Source organism: Bombina bombina, chromosome 2 (assembly GCF_027579735.1).
Source record: "Bombina bombina isolate aBomBom1 chromosome 2, aBomBom1.pri, whole genome shotgun sequence".
Lineage (NCBI taxonomy): Eukaryota > Metazoa > Chordata > Amphibia > Anura > Bombinatoridae > Bombina > Bombina bombina.
In genome coordinates this window covers 416,418,824-416,441,911 of record NC_069500.1, presented here as the reverse complement: position 1 = coordinate 416,441,911, position 23,088 = coordinate 416,418,824, and the positions used below count along the sequence as shown (strand labels likewise).

The following is a 23,088-nucleotide window of genomic DNA, read 5'->3' as shown; positions in this document are numbered from 1 at the left end:
TCTAAGCTATGGTTAGGCACTTTATTTATAAAGTTCTAAATATATGTATTCAAACATTTATTTGCCTTGACTCAGGATGTTCAACATTCCTTATTTTCAGACAGTTTCATATTTGGGATAATGCATTTGAATCAATCATTTTTTCTTACCTTAAAAAATTTGAATCTTTTTTTTCCCTGTGGGCTGTTAGGCTCGCGGGGGCTGAAAATGCTTCATTTTTTTGCGTCATTCTTGGCGCGGACTTTTTTGGCGCAAAAAAAAAATCTTTTCTGTTTCCGGCGTCATACGTGTCGCCGGAAGTTGCGTAATTTTTTTGACGTCCTTTTGCGCCAAAAATGTCGGCGTTCCGGATGTGGCGTCATTTTTGGCGTCATAATGTGGGCGTCTTATTTGGCGCTAAAAAAATATGGGCGTCGCTTTTGTCTCCACATTATTTCAGTCTCATTTTTTCTTTGCTTCTGGTTACTAGAAGCTTGTTTATTGGCATTTTTTTCCCATTCCTGAAACTGTCATTTAAGGAATTTGATCAATTTTGCTTTATATGTTTTTTCTCTTACATATTGCAAGATGTCTCACGTTGCATCTGAGTCAGAAGATACTTCAGGAAAATCGCTGTCTAGTGCTGGAACTACCAAAGCTAAGTGTATCTGCTGTAAACTTTTGGTAGCTATTCCTCCGGCTGTTGTTTGTACTAATTGTCATGACAAACTTGTTAATGCAGATAATATTTACTCTAGTAATGTACCATTGCCTGTTGCAGTTCCTTCAACATCTAAGGTGCAGAATGTTCCTGATAACATAAGAGATTTTGTTTCTGAATCCATCAAGAAGGCTATGTCTGTTATTTCTCCTTCTAGTAAACATAAAAAATCTTTTAAAACTTCTCTCTCTACAGATGAATTTTTAAATGAACATCATCATTCTGATTCTGATGACTCTTCTGGTTCAGAGGATTCTGTCTCAGAGATTGATGCTGATAAATCTTCATATTTATTTAAAATGGAATTCATTCGTTCTTTACTTAAAGAAGTCCTAATTGCTTTAGAAATAGAGGATTCTGGTCCTCTTGATACTAATTCTAAACGTTTAGATAAGGTATTTAAATCTCCTGTGGTTATTCCAGAAGTTTTTCCTGTTCCTAATGCTATTTCTGAAGTAATTTCCAGAGAATGGGATAAATTGGGTAATTCATTTACTCCTTCTAAACGTTTTAAGCAATTATATCCTGTGCCGTCTGACAGATTAGAATTTTGGGACAAAATCCCTAAAGTTGATGGGGCTATTTCTACCCTTGCTAAACGTACTACTATTCCTACGTCAGATGGTACTTCGTTTAAAGATCCTTTAGATAGGAAAATTGAATCCTTTCTAAGAAAAGCTTATCTGTGTTCAGGTAATCTTCTTAGACCTGCTATATCATTGGCTGATGTTGCTGCAGCTTCAACTTTTTGGTTGGAGACTTTAGCGCAACAAGTAACAGATCATGATTCTCATAATATTATTCTTCTTCAGCATGCTAATAATTTTATCTGTGATGCCATTTTTGATATTATCAGAGTTGATGTCAGGTTTATGTCTCTAGCTATTTTAGCTATAAGAGCTTTATGGCTTAAGACTTGGAATGCTGATATGGCTTCTAAATCAACTCTACTTTCCATTTCTTTCCAGGGTAACAAATTATTTGGTTCTCAGTTGGATTCTATTATCTCAACTGTTACTGGTGGGAAAGGAACTTTTTTACCACAGGATAAAAAATCTAAGGGTAAAAACAGGGCTAATAATTGTTTTCGTTCCTTTCGTTTCAACAAAGAACAAAAGCCTGATCCTTCATCCTCAGGAGCAGTTTCAGTTTGGAAACCATCTCCAGTCTGGAATAAATCCAAGCCTTCTAGAAAGGCAAAGCCTGCTTCTAAGTCCACATGAAGGTGCGGCCCTCATTCCTGCTCAGCTGGTAGGGGGAAGGTTACGTTTTTTTCAAAGAAATTTGGATCAATTCTGTTCACAATCTTTGGATTCAGAACATTGTTTCAGAAGGGCACAGAATTGGTTTCAAGATGAGACCTCCTGCAAAGAGATTTTTTCTTTCCCGTGTCCCAGTAAATCCAGTGAAAGCTCAAGCATTTCTGAATTGTGTTTCAGATCTAGAGTTGACTGGAGTAATTATGCCAGTTCCAGTTCTGGAACAGGGGATGGGGTTTTATTCAAATCTCTTCATTGTACCAAAGAAGAATTCCTTCAGACCAGTTCTGGATCTAAAAATATTGAATAGTTATGTAAGGATACCAACGTTCAAAATGGTAACTGTAAGGAAGGACTATCTTGCCTTTTGTTCAGCAAGGGCATTATATGTCCACAATAGATTTACAGGATGCATATCTGCATATTCCGATTCATCCAGATCATTATCAGTTCCTGAGATTCTCTTTTCTGGACAAGCATTACCAGTTTGTGGCTCTGCCGTTTGGCCTAGCTACAGCTCCAAGAATTTTTACAAAGGTTCTCGGTGCCCTTCTGTCTGTAATCAGAGAACAGGGTATTGTGGTATTTCCTTATTTGGACGATATCTTGGTACTTGCTCAGTCTTTACATTTAGCAGAATCTCATACGAATCGACTTGTGTTGTTTCTTCAAGATCATGGTTGGAGGATCAATTCTCCAAAAAGTTCATTGATTCCTCGGACAAGGGTAACCTTTCTGGGTTTCCAGATAGATTCAGTGTCCATGACTCTGTCTTTGACAGACAAGAGACGTCTAAAATTGATTTCAGCTTGTCGAAACCTTCAGTCACAATCATTCCCTTCGGTAGCCTTATGCATGGAAATTCTAGGTCTTATGACTGCTGCATCGGACGCGATCCCCTTTGCTCGTTTTCACATGCGACCTCTTCAGCTCTGTATGCTGAATCAATGGTGCAAGGATTACACAAAGATATCTCAATTAATATCTTTAAAACCGATTGTACAACACTCTCTAACGTGGTGGACAGATCACCATCGTTTAATTCAGGCGGCTTCTTTTGTGCTTCCGACCTGGACTGTAATTTTGACAGATGCAAGTCTCACAGGTTGGGGAGCTGTGTGGGGATCTCTGACGGCACAAGGAGTTTGGGAATCTCAGGAGGTGGGATTACCGATCAATATTTTGGAACTCCGTGCAATTTTCAGAGCTCTTCAGTCTTGGCCTCTTCTGAAGAGAGAATCGTTAATTTGCTTTCAGACAGACAATGTCACTACGGTGGCATACATCAATCATCAAGGAGGGACTCACAGTCCTCTGGATATGAAAGAAGTATCTCGAATTCTGGTTTGGGCGGAATCCAGCTCCTGTCTAATCTCTGTGGTTCATATCCCAGGTATAGACAATTGGGAAGCGGATTATCTCAGTCGCCAAACGTTGCATCCGGGCGAATGGTCTCTTCACCCAGAGGTATTTCTTCAGATTGTTCAAATGTGGGAGCTTCCAGAAATAGATCTGATGGCGTCTCATCTAAACAAGAAACTTCCCAGGTATCTGTCCAGATCCCGGGATCCTCAGGCGGAAGCAGTGGATGCATTATCACTTCCTTGGAAGTATCATCCTGCTTATATCTTTCCGCCTCTAGTTCTTCTTCCAAGAGTAATCTCCAAGATTCTGAAGGAATGCTCGTTTGTTCTGCTGGTAGCTCCGGCATGGCCTCACAGGTTTTGGTATGCGGATCTTGTCCGGATGGCCTCTTGCCATCCGTGGACTCTTCCGCTACGACCAGACCTTCTGTCGCAAGGTCCTTTTTCCCATCAGGATCTCAAATCCTTAAATTTAAAGGTATGGAGATTGAACGCTTGATTCTTAGTCAAAGAGGTTTCTCTGACTCTGTGATTAATACTATGTTACAGGCTCGTAAATCTGTATCCAGAGAGATATATTATAGTCTGGAGGACTTATATTTCTTGGTGTCTTTCTCATCATTTTTCTTGGCATTCTTTTAGAATTCCGAGAATTTTACAGTTTCTTCAGGATGGTTTAGATAAAGGTTTATCCGCAAGTTCTTTGAAAGGACAAATCTCTGCTCTTTCTGTTCTTTTTCACAGAAAGATTGCTAATCTTCCTGATATTCATTGTTTTGTACAGGCTTTGGTTCGTATAAAACCTGTCATTAAGTCAATTTCTCCACCTTGGAGTTTGAATTTGGTTCTGGGGGCTCTTCAAGCTCCTCCGTTTGAACCTATGCATTCATTGGACATTAAATTACTTTCTTGGAAAGTTTTGTTCCTTTTGGCAATCTCTTCTGCCAGAAGAGTCTCTGAATTATCTGCTCTTTCTTGTGAGTCTCCTTTTCTGATTTTTCATCAGGATAAGGCGGTGTTGCGAACTTCTTTTGAATTTTTACCTAAAGTTGTGAATTCCAACAACATTAGTAGAGAAATTGTGGTTCCTTCATTATGTCCTAATCCTAAGAATTCTAAGGAGAAATCGTTGCATTCTTTGGATGTTGTTAGAGCTTTGAAATATTATGTAGAAGCTACTAAGTCTTTCCGAAAGACTTCTAGTTTATTTGTTATCTTTTCCGGTTCTAGAAAAGGCCAGAAAGCTTCTGCCATTTCTTTGGCATCTTGGTTGAAATCTTTAATTCATCTTGCCTATGTTGAGTCGGGTAAAACTCTGCCTCAAAGGATTACAGCTCATTCTACTAGGTCAGTTTCTACTTCCTGGGCGTTTAGGAATGAAGCTTCGATTGATCAGATTTGCAAAGCAGCAACTTGGTCCTCTTTGCATACTTTTACTAAATTCTACCATTTTGATGTATTTTCTTCTTCTGAAGCAGTTTTTGGTAGAAAAGTACTTCAGGCAGCGGTTTCAGTTTGAATCTTCTGCTTATGTTTTTCTTTAAACTTTATTTTGGGTGTGGATTATTTTCAGCAGGAATTGGCTGTCTTTATTTTATCCCTCCCTCTCTAGTGACTCTTGCGTGGAAAGATCCACATCTTGGGTAATCATTATCCCATACGTCACTAGCTCATGGACTCTTGCTAATTACATGAAAGAAAACATAATTTATGTAAGAACTTACCTGATAAATTCATTTCTTTCATATTAGCAAGAGTCCATGAGGCCCGCCCTTTTTTTGTGGTGGTTATGATTTTTGTATAAAGCACAATTATTCCACTTCCTTATTTTATATGCTTTCGCACTTTTTTATCACCCCACTTCTTGGCTATTCGTTAAACTGAATTGTGGGTGTGGTGAGGGGTGTATTTATAGGCATTTTGAGGTTTGGGAAACTTTGCCCCTCCTGGTAGGAATGTATATCCCATACGTCACTAGCTCATGGACTCTTGCTAATATGAAAGAAATGAATTTATCAGGTAAGTTCTTACATAAATTATGTTTTTTATAGACCTCATAACTCACTTTGTCTTTTCTCTTGTTAAGTGTAGTCAGTCCACGGGTCATCCATTACTTATGGAATATATCTCTTCCTAACAGGAAGCTGCAAGAGGATCACCCAGCAGAGCTGCTACATAGCTCCTCCCCTCACATGTCATATTCAGTCATTCTCTTGCAGCCTAACTAGATAGGTCGCTGTGAGAGGTCTGTGGTGTTTTTTTAACTTAGTTTATTTCTACAATCAAAAGTTTATTTTAAATGGCACCGGAGTGTGCTGTTTATTCTCAGGCAGCATTAGAAGAAGAATCTGCCTGCGTTTTTCTATGATCTTAGCAGACGTAACTAAGATCCACTGGCTGTTTTCATCTGAGGAGTGAGGTAACTTCAGAGAAAGGGAATAGCATGCAGGGCCCCCCTGCAAATGAGGTATGTGCAGTAATTATTTTTCTGAGGAATGGAATTGACTGAGAAAATACTGCTGATACCAATGTAAAGTAAGTTCAGCCTTAAATGCAGTGATAGCGACTGGTATTAGGCTGATGAGTGTGTGTACACTGAATGTATTTTTCTAAGGAATGGAATTGACTCTGAAAATACTGTTAATACTGAAATAATGTATGAGCCTTAACTGCAGTAAAAGCGACTGGTAGCAGGCTTATTAATAACAATTCATAACTTTTCAAATGTATGTTTAAAACGTTTACTGGCATGTTAATCGTTTTTTGTGAGGTACTTGGTGATAAAACTTATTGGGGCATGATTTTTACCACATGGCCATCTTTGTTTTCTGCATAGATACAGTTTTCTGAGCTTCCCCACTGTTGTAATATGAGTGGGAGGGGCCTATTTTAGCGCTTTTTTTGCGCAGTAAAAATTCAGTCACAATCTGTCTACTTCATCCTCCATGATCCAGATCGTCTCTAGAGAGCTCAGGGGTCTTCAAAATTCATTTTGAGGGAGGTAATCAGTCACAGCAGACCTGTGACAGTGTGTTTTGACTGTGAGAAAAACGTTAATTATTAAATTGTTATCCGTTTTTGGGTATTAAGGGGTTAATCATCTATTTGCTGGTGGGTGCAATCCTTTGCTAACTTAATACATTTACTGTGAAAAATTGGTTGCTATAACTATTTTGGTTCATTGTTATTTCAACTGTGACAGCTTTTTGTGCTTCTTAAAGGCACAGTAGCGTTTTTTATATTGCTTGTAAATTTATTTAGAAAAGTATTTCCAAGCTTGCTAGTCTCATTGCTAGTCTGTTTAAACATGTCTGACACAGATGAATCTCTTTGTTCACTATGTTTAAAGGCCAATGTGGAGCCCAATAGAAATTTATGTACTAATTGCATTGATGCTACTTTAAATAAAAGTAAATCTTTACATGAAAAGAAATTATCACCAGACAACGAGGGGGAAGTTATGCTGACTAACTCTCCTCACGTGTCAGTACCTTCGCCTCCCGCTCAGGAGGTGCGTGATTTTGTGGCGCCAAGTACATCAGGGAGGCCCTTACAAATCACTTTGCAAGACATGGCTACTGTTATGACAGAAGTATTATCTAAATTGCCAGAATTAAGAGGCAAGCGCGATAGCTCTGGGTTAAGGACAGAGCGCGCGGATGAGGTGAGAGCCATGTCAGATACTGCGTCACAGTTTGCAGAACGTGAAGACGGAGAGCTTCATTCTGTGGGTGACGGATCTGATCCAGGGAGACTGGATTCAGAGATTTCTAATTTTAAATTTAAGCTTGAGAACCTCCACATATTGCTAGGGGGAGGTATTAGCGGCTCTGAATGATTGTAACACGGTTGCAATTCCAGAAAAATTATGTAGGTTGGATAGATACTATGCGGTACCGGTGTGTACTGACGTGTTTCCTATACCTAAAAGGCTTACAGAGATTATTAGCAAGGAGTGGGATAGACCTGGTGTGCCCTTTTCCCCTCCTCCCATATTTAGGAAAATGTTTCCTATAGACGCCACCACACGAGAGTTATGGCAGACGGTCCCTAAGGTGGAGGGAGCAGTTTCTACTTTAGCTAAGCGTACCACTATCCCGGTGGAGGATAGTTGTGCCTTTTCAGATCCAATGGATAAGAAATTAGAGGGTTACCTTAAGAAAATGTTTGTTCAACAAGGTTTTATCTTACAGCCCCTTGCATGCATTGCGCCTGTCACTGCTGCGGCGGCATTCTGGTTTGAGTCTCTGGAAGAGGCCATTCGCACAGCTCCATTGGATGAAATTATGAACAAGCTTAAATCGCTTAAGCTAGCTAACGCATTTGTTTCTGATGCCGTCGTACATTTAACCAAACTTACGGCTAAGAACTCCTGATTCGACCATCCAAGCGCGCAGAGCGCTATGGCTTAAATCCTGGTCAGCTGACGTGACTTCTAAATCTAAATTGCTTAATATTCCTTTCAAAGGGCAGACCTTATTCGGGTCCGGCTTGAAAGAAATTATAGCTGACATTACTTGAGGTAAGGGCCATGTTCTACCTCAGGACAGGGCCAAATCAAAGGCCAAACAGTCTAATTTTCGTGCCTTTCGTAACTTCAAGGCTGGAGCAGCATCAACTTCCTCCGCTCCAAAATAGGAAGGAGCTGTTGCTCGTTACAGGCAGGGCTGGAAAGTTAACCAGTCCTGGAACAAGGGCAGGCAGGCCAAGAAACCTGCTGCTGCTTCCAAGACAGCATGAAGAGAGGGCCCCCTATCCGGAAACTGATCTAGTGGGGGGCACACTTTCTCTCTTCTCCCAGGCTTGGTCAAGAGATGTCCAGGATCCCTTGGCGTTGGAAATCATATCTCAGGGATTTCTCCTGGACTTCAAAACTTCTCCTCCACGAGGGAGATTTCATCCTTCAAGGTTATCAGCAAACCAAATAAAGAAAGAGGCGTTTCTACGCTGTGTACAAGACCTTTTACTAATGGGGGTGATCCACCCAGTTCCGCGGACGGAACACGGGCAGGGATTCTATTCAAATCTATTTGTGGTTCCCAAGAAAGAGGGAACCTTCAGACCAATCTTGGACTTAAAAATCCTAAACAAATTTCTAAGAGTTCCATCATTCAAAATGGAAACTATTCGAACCATCCTTCCCATGATCCAAGAGGGTCAGTACATGACCACAGTGGATTTAAAGGATGCCTACCTTCACATACCGATTCACAAGGATCATTATCGGTACCTAAGATTTGCTTTCCTAGACAGGCATTGCCAGTTTGTAGCTCTTCCCTTCGGATTAGCTACGGCTCCAAGAATCTTTACAAAAGTTCTGGGCTCACTTCTGGCGGTACTAAGACCGCGAGGCATAGCGGTGACTCCGTACCTAGACGACATTCTGATACAAGCGTCAAGTTTTCAAACTGCCAAGTCTCATACAGAGATAGTTCTGGCATTTCTGAGGTCGCATGGGTGGAAGGTGAACGTGGAAATGAGTTCTCTATTACCACTTACAAGAGTTCCCTTTCTAGGGACTCTTATAGATTCTGTAGAGATGAAAATTTACCTGACAGAGGACAGGTTATCAAAACTTCTAAATGCTTGCAGTGTCCTTCATTCCATTCCACACCCGTCAGTAGCTCAGTGCATGGAAGTAATCGGCTTAATGGTAGCGGCAATGGACATAGTACCATTTGCGCGCCTGCATCTCAGACTGCTGCAATTGTGCATGCTAAGTCAGTGGAACGGGGATTACTCAGATTTGTCCCCCCTACTAAGTCTGGATCAAGAGACCAGAGATTCTCTTCTATGGTGGCTCTCTCGGCCACATCTGTCCATGTTGATGACCTTTCGCAGGCCAGATTGGACGATTGTAACAGACGCCAGCCTTCTAGGCTGCGGTACAGTCTGGAACTCCATGAAAGCTCAGGGATTATGGACTCAGGAGGAGAAACTCCTCCCAATAAATATTCTGGAATTAAGAGCAATATTCAATGCTCTCCTAGCTTGGCCTCAGTTAGCAACTCTGAGGTTCATCAGATTTCAGTCGGACAACATCACGACTGTGGCTTACATAAACCATCAAGGGGGAACCAGAAGTTCCCTAGCGATGTTGGAAGTCTCAAAGATAATTCGCTGGGTAGAGTCTCACTCTTGCCACCTGTCAGCAATTTACATCCCAGGCGTAGAGAACTGGGAGGCGGATTTTCTAAGTCGCCAGTCTTTTCATTCGGGGGAGTGGGAACTTCATCTGGAGGTCTTTGCTCAACTGATTCTTCGTTGGGGCAAGCCAGATCTGGATCTCATGGCGTCTCGCCAGAACGCCAAGCTTCCTTGTTACGGATCCAGGTCCAGGGACCCGGGAGCGGTGCTGATAGATGCTCTGACAGCCCCTTGGGTCTTCAACATGGCTTATGTGTTTCCACCATTCCCGATGCTTCCTCGTTTGATTGCCAAGATCAAACAGGAGAGAGCTTCGGTGATTCTGATAGCGCCTGCGTGGCCACGCAGGACCTGGTATGCAGACCTAGTGGACATGTCGTCCTGTCCACCGTGGTCTCTGCCTCTGAGACAGGACCTTCTAATTCAGGGTCCTTTCAACCATCCAAATCTAATTTCTTCTGTTAAGTGTGATCAGTCCACGGGTCATCATTACTTCTGGGATATTACTCCTCCCCAACAGGAAGTGCAAGAGGATTCACCCAGCAGAGCTGCATATAGCTCCTCCCCTCTACGTCACTCCCAGTCATTCTCTTGCACCCAACGACTAGATAGGATGTGTGAGAGGACTATGGTGATTATACTTAGTTTTATATCTTCAATCAAAAGTTTGTTATTTTAAAATAGCACCGGAGTGTGTTATTATCTCTCTGGCAGAGTTTGAAGAAGAATCTACCAGAGTTTTTGTTATGATTTTAGCCGGAGTAGTTAAGATCATATTGCTGTTTCTCGGCCATCTGAGGAGAGGTAAACTTCAGATCAGGGGACAGCGGGCAGATGAATCTGCATAGAGGTATGTAGCAGTTTTTATTTTCTGACAATGGAATTGATGAGAAAATCCTGCCATACCGATATGTCATGTATGTATACTTTACACTTCAGTATTCTGGGGAATGGTACTTCACTAGAATTACACTGTATGAAATACATAAAGCTGTTTAATAACTAGAGATTATGTTTAACGTTTTTGCTGGAATGTAAAATCGTTTTCATTTGCTGAGGTACTGAGTGAATAAATGTTTGGGCACTATTTTTCCACTTGGCAGTTGCTTAATCTGTTTTCTGACAGTTTCTGTTCTCCCTCACTGCTGTGTGTGAGGGGGAGGGGCCGTTTTTTGGCGCTTTCACTACGCATCAAATATTTCAGTCAGCAACTCATTGTATTCCCTGCATGATCCGGTTCATCTCTACAGAGCTCAGGGGTCTTCAAAACTTATTTTGAGGGAGGTAATTTCTCTCAGCAGAGCTGTGAGAATTATAGTTTGACTGAGATAAAAAACGTTTATTCTGTAATTTGTTTCCTGCTTTCAGAATTTGTTTTCTTTGCTAATGGGATTAAACCTTTGCTAAAGTTGTGTTGTTTACAAGGATTGAGGCTATAACTGTTTCAATTTATTAATTTTCAACTGTCATAAATCTTCTGTGCTTCTTAAAGGCACAGTACGTTTTAATATTATTCTAATTGAATTGTATTTCCAAGTTGCAAGTTTATTTGCTAGTGTGTTAAACATGTCTGATTCAGAGGATGATACCTGTGTCATTTGTTGCAATGCCAAAGTGGAGCCCAATAGAAATTTATGTACTAACTGTATTGATGCTACTTTAAATAAAAGTCAATCTGTACAAATTAAACAAATTTCACCAAACAACGAGGGGAGAGTTATGCCGACTAACTCGCCTCACGTGTCAGTACCTACATCTCCCGCTCAGAGGGAGGTGCGTGATATTGTAGCGCCGAGTACATCTGGGCGGCCATTACAAATCACATTACAGGATATGGCTACTGTTATGACTGAGGTTTTGGCTAAATTACCAGAACTAAGAGGTAAGCGTGATCACTCTGGGGTGAGAACAGAGTGCGCTGATAATATTAGGGCCATGTCAGACACTGCGTCACAGGTGGCAGAACATGAGGACGGAGAACTTCATTCTGTGGGTGACGGTTCTGATCCAAACAGACTGGATTCAGATATTTCAAATTTTAAATTTAAACTGGAAAACCTCCGTGTATTACTAGGGGAGGTGTTAGCGGCTCTGAATGATTGTAACACAGTTGCAATACCAGAGAAAATGTGTAGGTTGGATAAATATTTTGCGGTACCGACGAGTACTGAGGTTTTTCCTATACCTAAGAGACTTACTGAAATTGTTACTAAGGAGTGGGATAGACCCGGTGTGCCGTTCTCACCCCCTCCGATATTTAGAAAAATGTTTCCAATAGACGCCACCACAAGGGACTTATGGCAAACGGTCCCTAAGGTGGAGGGAGCAGTTTCTACCTTAGCTAAGCGTACCACTATCCCGGTGGAGGATAGCTGTGCTTTTTCAGATCCAATGGATAAAAAGTTAGAGGGTTACCTTAAGAAAATGTTTGTTCAACAAGGTTTTATATTGCAACCCCTTGCATGCATTGCGCCGATCATGGCTGCAGCGGCATTCTGGATTGAGTCTCTGGAAGAGAACATTGGTTCAGCTACTCTGGACGACATTACGGACAGGCTTAGAGTCCTTAAACTAGCTAATTCATTCATTTCGGAGGCCGTAGTACATCTTACTAAACTTACGGCGAAAAATTCAGGATTCGCCATTCAGGCACGCAGGGCGCTGTGGCTAAAATCCTGGTCAGCTGATGTTACTTCTAAGTCTAAATTGCTTAATATACCTTTCAAAGGGCAGACCTTATTCGGACCCGGGTTGAAAGAGATTATCGCTGACATTACAGGAGGTAAAGGCCATGCCCTGCCTCAGGACAAAGCCAAAGCCAAGACTAGACAGTCTAATTTTCGTTCCTTTCGTAATTTCAAAGCAGGAGCAGCATCAACTTCCTCTGCACCAAAACAGGAAGGAGCTGTTGCTCGCTACAGACAAGGCTGGAAACCTAACCAGTCCTGGAACAAGGGCAAGCAGACTAGGAAACCTGCTGTTGCCCCTAAAACAGCATGAATTGAGGGCCCCCGATCCGGGATCGGATCTAGTGGGGGGCAGACTTTCTCTCTTCGCCCAGGCTTGGGCAAGAGATGTTCAGGATCCCTGGGCGCTAGAGATAATATCTCAGGGATACCTACTGGACTTCAAATACTCTCCTCCAAGAGAGAGATTTCATCTGTCAAGATTGTCAACAATCCAGACAAAGAAAGAGGCGTTTCTACGCTGCATACAAGAGCTCTTGTTAATGGGAGTAATCCATCCAGTTCCACGATCGGAACAGGGACAGGGGTTTTACTCAAATCTGTGGTTCCCAAAAAAGAGGGAACTTTCAGACCAATCCTGGACTTAAAGATCCTAAACAAATTCCTAAGAGTTCCATCGTTCAAGATGGAGACTATTCGGACAATTTTACCTATGATCCAAGAGGGTCAGTACATGACCACTGTAGATTTAAAAGATGCTTACCTTCACATACCGATTCACAAAGATCATTATCGGTACCTAAGGTTTGCCTTCCTAGACAGGCATTACCAGTTTGTGGCTCTTCCATTCGGATTGGCTACAGCTCCAAGAATCTTCACAAAGGTTCTGGGTGCTCTTCTGGCGGTACTAAGACCGCGGGGAATCTCGGTAGCTCCATACCTAGACGACATTCTGATATAAGCTTCAAGCTTTCAAACTGCCAAGTCTCATACAGAGTTAGTGCTGGCATTTCTAAGGTCACATGGATGGAAGGTGAACGAAAAGAAAAGTTCACTCGTTCCACTCACAAGAGTTCCCTTCCTGGGGACTCTTATAGATTCTGTAGAAATGAAGATTTACCTGACAGAGGACAGGCTAACAAGACTTCAAAGTGCTTGCCGCACCCTTCATTCCATTCAACACCCGTCAGTGGCTCAATGCATGGAGGTAATCGGCTTAATGGTAGCGGCAATGGACATAGTACCCTTTGCACGCTTACACCTCAGACCACTGCAACTGTGCATGCTAAGTCAGTGGAATGGGGATTACTCAGACTTATCCCCTTCTCTGAATCTGGATCAAGAGACCAGAAATTCTCTTCTATGGTGGCTTTCTCGGCCACATCTGTCCAGGGGGATGCCATTCAGCAGACCAGACTGGACAATTGTAACAACAGACGCCAGCCTTCTAGGTTGGGGTGCCGTCTGGAATTCTCTGAAGGCTCAGGGACAATGGAGTCAGGAGGAGAGTCTCCTGCCAATAAACATTCTGGAATTGAGAGCAGTTCTCAATGCCCTCCTGGCTTGGCCCCAGTTGACAACTCGGGGCTTCATCAGGTTTCAGTCGGACAACATCACGACTGTAGCTTACATCAACCATCAGGGAGGGACAAGAAGCTCCCTAGCTATGATGGAAGTATCAAAGATAATTCGCTGGGCAGAGTCTCACTCTTGCCACCTGTCAGCAATCCACATCCCGGGAGTGGAGAACTGGGAGGCGGATTTCTTAAGTCGTCAGACTTTTCATCCGGGGGAGTGGGAACTTCATCCGGAGGTCTTTGCCCAAATACTTCGACGTTGGGGCAAACCAGAGATAGATCTCATGGCGTCTCGACAGAACGCCAAGCTTCCTCGTTACGGGTCCAGATCCAGGGATCCAGGAGCAGTCCTGATAGATGCTCTGACAGCACCTTGGGACTTCAGGATGGCTTACGTGTTTCCACCCTTCCCGTTACTTCCTCGATTGATTGCCAGAATCAAACAAGAGAGAGCATCAGTGATTCTAATAGCACCTGCGTGGCCACGCAGGACTTGGTATGCAGACCTGGTGGACATGTCATCCTGTCCACCTTGGTCTCTACCTCTGAAACAGGACCTTCTGATACAGGGTCCCTTCAAACATCAAAATCTAACTTCTCTGAAGCTGACTGCTTGGAAATTGAACGCTTGATTTTATCAAGACGTGGGTTTTCTGAGTCAGTTATTGATACCTTAATACAGGCTAGGAAACCTGTTACCAGAAAGATTTACCATAAGATATGGCGTAAATACCTATATTGGTGTGAATCCAAAGGTTACTCTTGGAGTAAGGTTAGGATTCCTAGGATATTGTCTTTTCTACAAGAAGGTTTAGAAAAGGGTTTATCTGCTAGTTCATTAAAGGGACAGATCTCAGCTCTGTCCATTCTGTTACACAAACGTCTGTCAGAAGTTCCTGACGTCCAGGCTTTTTGTCAGGCTTTGGCCAGGATTAAGCCTGTGTTTAAAACTGTTGCTCCACCATGGAGTTTAAACCTTGTTCTTAATGTTTTACAGGGCGTTCCGTTTGAACCCCTTCATTCCATTGATATAAAGTTGTTATCTTGGAAAGTTCTATTTTTAATGGCTATTTCCTCGGCTCGAAGAGTCTCTGAATTATCAGCCTTACATTGTGATTCTCCTTATTTGATTTTTCATTCGGATAAGGTAGTCCTGCGTACTAAACCTGGGTTCTTAGCTAAGGTAGTTACTAACAGGAATATCAATCAAGAGATTGTTGTTCCTTCTTTATGCCCAAATCCTTCTTCAAAGAAAGAACGTCTACTGCACAACCTGGATGTAGTCCGTGCTCTAAAATTTTACTTACAGGCAACTAAGGAATTTCGACAAACGTCTTCTCTGTTTGTCATTTACTCTGGGCAGAGGAGAGGTCAAAAAGCTTCCGCTACCTCTCTTTCTTTTTGGCTTCGTAGCATAATTCGTTTAGCTTATGAGACTGCTGGACAGCAGCCTCCTGAAAGAATTACAGCTCATTCTACTAGAGCTGTGGCTTCCACTTGGGCCTTCAAGAATGAGGCCTCTGTTGAACAGATTTGCAAGGCTGCAACTTGGTCTTCGCTTCATACTTTTTCCAAATTTTACAAATTTGACACTTTTGCTTCATCGGAGGCTATTTTTGGGAGAAAGGTTCTTCAGGCAGTGGTTCCTTCTGTATAAAGAGCCTGCCTATCCCTCCCGTCACCCGTGTACTTTTGCTTTGTTATTGGTATCCCAGAAGTAATGATGACCCGTGGACTGATCACACTTAACAGAAGAAAACATAATTTATGCTTACCTGATAAATTCCTTTCTTCTGTAGTGTGATCAGTCCACGGCCCGCCCTGTTTTTAAGGCAGGTAAATATTTTTTAATTTATACTCCAGTCACCACTTCACCCTTGGCTTTTCCTTTCTCGTTGGTCCTTGGTCGAATGACTGGGAGTGACGTAGAGGGGAGGAGCTATATGCAGCTCTGCTGGGTGAATCCTCTTGCACTTCCTGTTGGGGAGGAGTAATATCCCAGAAGTAATGATGACCCGTGGACTGATCACACTACAGAAGAAAGGAATTTATCAGGTAAGCATAAATTATGTTTTCTCTGAGGCTGACTGCATGGAGATTGAACGCTTGATTCTATCAAAGCGTGGCTTCTCTGAGTCGGTTATTGATACCTTAATACAGGCTAGGAAGCCTGTTACCAGAAAAATTTACCATAAGATATGGCGTAAATATTTATATTGGTGCGAATCCAAGAGTTACTCATGGAGTAAGGTTAGGATTCCTAGGATATTGTCTTTTCTACAAGAGGGTTTAGAAAAGGGCTTATCTGCTAGTTCGTTAAAGGGACAGATTTCTGCTCTGTCTATTCGTCTACACAAACGTCTGGCTGAAGTTCCAGACGTTCAGGCTTTTTGTCAGGCTTTAACTAGGATTAAGCCTGTGTTTAAGACTGTTGCTCCGCCGTGGAGCTTAAACTTAGTTCTTAATGTTCTTCAAGGCGTTCCATTTGAACCCCTTCATTCCATTGATATCAAGCTGTTATCCTGGAAGGTTTTGTTTTTGATGGCTATTTCCTCGGCTCGAGGAGTCTCTGAGTTATCTGCCTTACATTGTGATTCTCCTTATCTGATTTTTCATTCAGACAAGGTAGTTCTGCGTACTAAACCTGGGTTCTTACCTAAGGTAGTTACTAAAAGGAATATCAATCAAGAGATTGTTGTTCCATCACTGTGTCCTAACCCTTCTTCAAAGAAGGAACGACTTTTGCATAATTTGGACGTAGTCCGTGCCCAGAAGTTCTATTTGCAGGCAACTAAAGATTTTCGTCAAACTTCTTCCCTGTTTGTCGTTTACTCTGGACAGAGAAGAGGTCAAAAGGCTTCGGCTACCTCTCTTTTTGGCTTCGTAGCATAATACGTTTAGCCTATGAGACTGCTGGACAGCAGCCTCCTGAAAGGATTACTGCTCATTCTACTAGAGCTGTGGCTTCCACCTGGGCCTTTAAAAATGAGGCCTCTGTTGAACAGATTTGCAAGGCTGCGACTTGGTCTTCGCTTCACACCTTTTCAAAATTTTACAAATTTGACACACTTGCTTCTTCGGAGGCTATTTTTGGGAGAAAGGTACTTCAGGCAGTGGTTCCTTCTGTTTAATGTTCCTGCCTTGTCCCTCCCTTCATCCGTGTACTTTAGCTTTGGTATTGGTATTCCATAAGTAATGGATGACCCGTGGACTGACTACACTTAACAAGAGAAAACATAATTTATGCTTACCTGATAAATTTATTTCTCTTGTAGTGTAGTCAATCCACGGCCCGCCCTGTCTTTAAGGCAGACCTAAATTTTAATTAAACTCCAGTCACCACTGCACCCTATGGTTTCTCCTTTCTCGTCTGCTTTGGTCGAATGACTGAATATGACATGTGAGGGGAGGAGCTATGTAGCAGCTCTGCTGGGTGATCCTCTTGCAGCTTCCTGTTAGGAAGAGATATATTCCATAAGTAATGGATGACCCGTGGACTGACTACACTACAAGAGAAATAAATTTATCAGGTAAGCATAAATTATGTTTTTGTATTTTTAGACATATAAATCTGAAATCATAGGGAAGGACAATGGCGGAAATAGGTGGCCAAAGCTTTGTCATTCATCATTGTCATTCTCGGTGGATGTCCATCTATTTAAAGTATTCTGCAATTCTGGTAATTTGTATCTGTGCTCATGTAAGCTGCATAGTCATGAGAAAATATTGCTCAAGTTGCTGTGTTGTGTGGGTAATGACTGATTGCTGCCAATCTGTGGTGTCTGAGTATACACTCAGCACATGGAGTTCTGTGGATGGGTGTGGTTAACCACCTGGATGAATTAGTGGTAGGACATTGGAAAAGAAACTCTGATTTATACGCTATACTTCCACTTGTTATGTATGTACTTTGAATACCACTCAGATGCTTGTTGCCAGAACGTGGTGCTCTGAATCATAGCAAAAGTGACATTAGGTCTGCAAAATGGTGTGTGGAGGGGGGGGGGGGGGGATTCTAACATTTAGTCTTGATTCAACTATATGGACTTAAATGACACTGCATTTTCATCTTTTTACAATGCAACTCTGGTTATTGGCAAATGAAGCCATTAGCTAATCAGCATAATGCAATGACAGTGTGATTAGCTGCTTGACTCTGAATACAATACACACTACATTTACACTGACTGGCCAATTGTCTGTAATGGTGCATTGTAATGTGGATTTTTTTTCATCTATAATTATTAGCTGTATAGTGTAGGCTTGGGATGGATAGATTATGTGCAGTGTGAGAGGCTGTGTTTGGATTTAAGCATGTCAATATTTTTTTCTAGTGTATAATTGTTTAGTAAACTGTTGAAGACAACTAACACATGTTGCAAATGGTATACTGGTCTTTATTTTTACAGTTAAATGTACAGTTGGCATAATGTTTAGGCACTGTTTCCTTTTAGATTGTCATTATCATATCTCTTAATGTACTTGTTAATTTAACGTGCAATTTTTTTTTTTTTTTTTAAAGCTCTGCTTATGACAATGTCAACAAAGTACGTGTTGCTATCAAGAAAATCAGCCCCTTTGAGCACCAGACGTACTGCCAGAGGACATTGAGGGAGATCAAAATCTTACTACGTTTTAAACATGAAAATATTATTGGAATCAATGATATTATCAGAGCTCCAACTATCGAGCAAATGAAAGATGTGTATCCTTTCAGGTCATTTTGAAATTGTTGCTCATTTTAGATAAATGTAATGTATGATTAAAGCATCATTTTACGTGAAATATATTGGTGACTAAAATGGTTTTTTTTTTTGGTTTTTTTTTATTGCTAAGAAAAAAATATAAATGCTAAATTCTGTTTTACATTGTTCTGTTAAGGCCCATCTGCAAGTTATTTAAATGAGATTGGGATATGCATCAGATCAGACTGCAAAACAAAGCATACATAATTACAGCCTTCAGATGCAGTAGAATGCATGCCTCCTCCCACTGGGACTGAAGAAAAGCATAGAGCAAAGCAGCGAGTGCTTTAGCAATCTAGCCTAATTGCTTAAAGGACCAGTAAACTTGTTTCTTTCATACAGGTGGTGAAAGTCCACAATCAATTACTCCTGGGAATTACTCTTCCCTACCACTAGGAGGAGGCAAAGATTTGCAAACCCCAAGAACTCTATAAAAACTCCTCCCACCTCACCAGTACCTGTCTTGTCTGCCTCTGCGGCAGGTGGTTGAAGAATGAAGAAATGCCTTTGGTTCTTGAAAGCGTTCACCGGACCGCATTCTGTATTTTTCTGGGTTGTTTTTTCCCCTATTTTTGTGCACTTGTTCTCTTCCCCCCCCCCCCCCCCTTATTACTTTCCCTTCCTCTTTGTGCTCGGCTAGAAGTTAAACTGAGATACTGGTGAGGTGGGAGGGGTTTTAGAGAGTTCTTGGGGTTTGGAAAATTTTGCCTCCTAGTGGTACAGAAGAGTAGTTTCCTGCAGTAATGGACTGTAGACTCTCACCACCATGAAATAAATTTTTCTGGGAAGCATAAATGTTTAAATTAAAGATCCTTTTGCATAATTTGGTTATGCTGGCTTGCTCCCAAGTGCATGCACAGTTCTTGTATTCCTGGCCGCATACACATTTTTATCCTGTTATGTTTAATATAGTGTGGCGACCACAACTTATTTCTTTCCTAGGATATGGAGAGTCCACAACGTCATCCAATTACTAGTGGGAATATCACTCCTGGCCAGCAGGAGGAGGCAAAGAGCTCCACAGCAAAGCTGTTAAGTGTAACTCCCCTACCCATAATCCCCAGTCATTCTCTTTACCTCTGTCAATGGAGGAGGTAAAGTTTGGTGTATGATGAAATTAATTCCTTTTTAGGGTACTTTTTCTCTGCTCAGAGTTTCGGAACTCTCAGCTTTGCAGCGGTTCGCCTTACCTTAACTTTCATGCGGCTAAGGCGTTACTTCCTAAAGTGGTTTCGTATAGAAATTTTAATCAGAAAATTGTTCCTCCTTTGTCCCAATCCTTTTTCACATAAAGAATGTCTGTTACACAACTTGGATGTTGTGAGTGTTCTAGAATTTTGCCTACAGACGACTAAGAATTTTCGCCAGTCTTCTGCCCTATTGGTTAGTTTATCTGGAAAGCATAAAGGTCAGAATTCTACTGCTACTTCTCTTTCCCTCTGGTTGAGAAGTATGATTCGTTTTGCTTATGAGACTGCTGGATAGCAGCCTCCTGAGAGAATTACAGCTCATTCCACTAGGGCTGTCTCCTTCTTGGGCTTTCAAAACTGAAGCTTCTGTGGAACAGATTTGCAAGGCTGCAACTTGATCCTCTCTGCATACTTTTTCTAAATTTGATACTTTTGCCTCAGCTGAGGCCTCTTTTGGGAGAAAGGTTCTTCAAGCGGTGGTGCCTTCTGTTTAGGTCTGCCTGTCTTGTTCTCCCTCCCTGTTCATTGTGTCTTCTAGTTTGGGTATTGGTCCCCCACTAGTAATTTAATGACTTTGTGGACTCTCCATATCTTAGGAAAGAAAACAAAATGTAAGGTTACCTGATAAATTTATTTTCCTTCCTAAGATACGGAGAGTCCACAACTTAATTCCTTACTGTTGGTAAATGCAACACCTGGCCACCAGGAGCAGGCAAAGTCACCCCTGCCAAAGGCTTAAATATCCCTCCTACTTCCTCATTACCCCAGTCATTCTTTGCCTTTTGTCACGTTAGGAGGTGTCAGAAGATACGGAGAGTCCTGAAAAAGGGTTATCTGCCTTTTGAGATGGGACTGGAGTTTTAAGTAGTCATGTCAACCTCTCAATGAGAGTATTGATTTGTTAGTCTGGAGATGCAGGGAAAGTTTTTCTGTGTAACCATCCAGACCACTGCTAACAGCTCCTAAGCAATCAGTGTTGACGAGTTTCACTGCCTGCTTTCTCTCACTCAAGTCCATGTCAGGAGCGCTGCTTTGACTGTCACACTTGAGTGGCTATGTTCTGTTATACAGCATGGATCCTGGAGGTAAGATGGTTTCAATTTTAAAATGCTATAACAGGGTCACAGTGTGGCTTCTTTATACCTTGATAGGATCCATGGCTAATATCCTCTGAAGGGGGTTTATTGAACAGTTGGGGTTAATCAGTGTATTATTTACATGCTGCATTGTGTGATTTCTCTTGTTAAGTGTGTTCAGTCCACGGGTCATCCATTACTTATGGGATATATTCTCCTTCCCAACAGGAAGTTGCAAGAGGATCACCCAAGCAGAGCTGCTACATAGCTCCTCCCCTCACATGTCATACCCAGTCATTCTCTTGCAACCCTCAACAAAGGAGGAGGTCGCGAGAGGAGCTGGAGTTTTTACTTAACTATTCTTCAATCAAAAGTTTGTTATTTTAAATGGCACCGGAGTGTGCTGTTTTTCTATCTCAGGCAGTATTTGGAAGAAGAAACTGCCTGCGTTTTTTTTCTATGATCTTAGCAGGCGTAACTAAGATCCACTGGCTGTTCTCGACATTCTGAGGAGTGGGGTAACTTCAGAAACTGGGAATAGCATGCGGGTCCTCCGCAAATGAGGTATGTGCAGTACATTATTTTCTGGGAATGGAATTGACTAAGAAAATACTGCTGTTACCGTATGATGTAAGTACAGCCTTAAATGCAGTAGTGGCAACTGGTATCAGGCTGATAAATGTATGCGCAGTCAAGTTATTTTCTAGGGACTAGAATTTGACTGAGAAAATACTGTTAAAACTGAAATAATACTTAAGCCTTATCTGCAGTGGTAGCGACTGGTAGCAGGCTTAGTGATAACTTTGCATGACATTGGAAAATGTTATTTTTTAATAAAACGTTTACTGGCATGTTATTCGTTTTTGTGAGGTACTTTGGTGATAAATCTCTTTATACATGATTTTTTTCCACATGGCTGACATATATTTTCTGCATGGAAACCGTTATTTCAGGGCTCCCACTGTTGTGATTGGTGTGGGAGGGCCCTTGTTTTAGCGCCTTGTTGCGCAGTTATAATTCTAGCACAGTCTTCCTGCTTCTTCCTCCTTGATCCAGGACGTCTCTAGAGAGCTCAGGGGTCTGCAAAATTAATTTTTGAGGGAGGTAATCAGTCACAGCAGATCTGTGACAGTGTGCTTGACTGTGATTAAAAGCGTTAAATCTTAATTGATATCAGTTTTATCCGTTTTGGGTATTGAGGGGTTAATCATTCTTTTGCTAATGGGTGCAATCCTCTGCTAATATTACACTTCTTGTTAAGAATTGTTTAATTATATCTGTATTTTTGAAGCGCTGCAGCGTTTTTTATATTGCTTGTAAACTTATTGAAAGTGATTTCCAAGCTTGCTAGTTTCATTGCTAAGTCTGTTTTAAACATGTCTGATTCAGAGGAAACTGTTTGTTCATCATGTTCAAAAGCCAATGTGGAGCCCAAGAGAACGATGTGTACCAATTGTATTGATATTGCTTTGAATAAAAGTCAATCTGTACCGATAGAGAAACTATCACCAGACAACGAGGGGGAAGTTATGCCGCCTAACTCTCCTCACGTGTCAGTACCTGCGTCTCCCGCTCGGGAGATGCGTAGGATTGAGACGCCAAGTACATCTAGGCCCTTACAAATCACTTTACATGATATGGCTAATGTTATGAAAGAAGTATTATATAATATGCCCGAATTAAGGGGCAAGCGCGATAGCTCTGGGTTAAGGACAGAGCGCGCTGATGACACGAGAGCCATGTCTGATACTGCGTCACAATTTGCAGAACATGAGGACAGTGAGCTTCATTCTGTCGGTGACGGTTCTGATCCGGGGAGACCGGATTCAGACATTTTAAATTTTAAATTTAAGCTTGAGAACCTCTGTGTGTTACTAGGGGAGGTATTAGCGGCTCTGAATGATTGCGACACGGTGGCAATCCCAGAGAAATTGTGTAGGTTGGATAGATACTATGCGGTACCGGTGTGTACTGACGTCTTTCCTATACCAAAAAGACTTACAGAAATTATTAGTAAGGAGTGGGATAGACCTGGTGTGCCTTTTTCTTTCATGTAATTAACAAGAGTCCATGAGCTAGTGACGTATGGGATATACATTCCTACCAGGAGGGGCAAAGTTTCCCAAACCTTAAAATGCCTATAAATACACCCCTCACCACACCCACAAATCAGTTTTACAAACTTTGCCTCCAAGGGAGGTGGTGAAGTAAGTTTGTGCTAGATTCTACGTTGATATGCGCTCCGCAGCAAGTTGGAGCCCGGTTTTCCTCTCAGCGTGCAGTGAATGTCAGAGGGATGTGAGGAGAGTATTGCCTATTGAATGCAGTGATCTCCTTCTACAA

At 41.8% G+C, this 23,088-nt stretch overlaps 1 protein-coding gene across 1 annotated transcript in view; it reads left to right on the top strand.

Annotated features, from left to right (window-relative positions):
• MAPK1 (mitogen-activated protein kinase 1) overlaps nt 1-23,088 on the top strand; it is a gene marked incomplete in the record, with an annotated part of 532,868 nt that overhangs the window by 153,747 nt on the left and 356,033 nt on the right. The window contains 1 exon segment of the mRNA XM_053701940.1: nt 18,257-18,439. Coding sequence (XP_053557915.1) covers nt 18,257-18,439 — 183 coding nt within the window.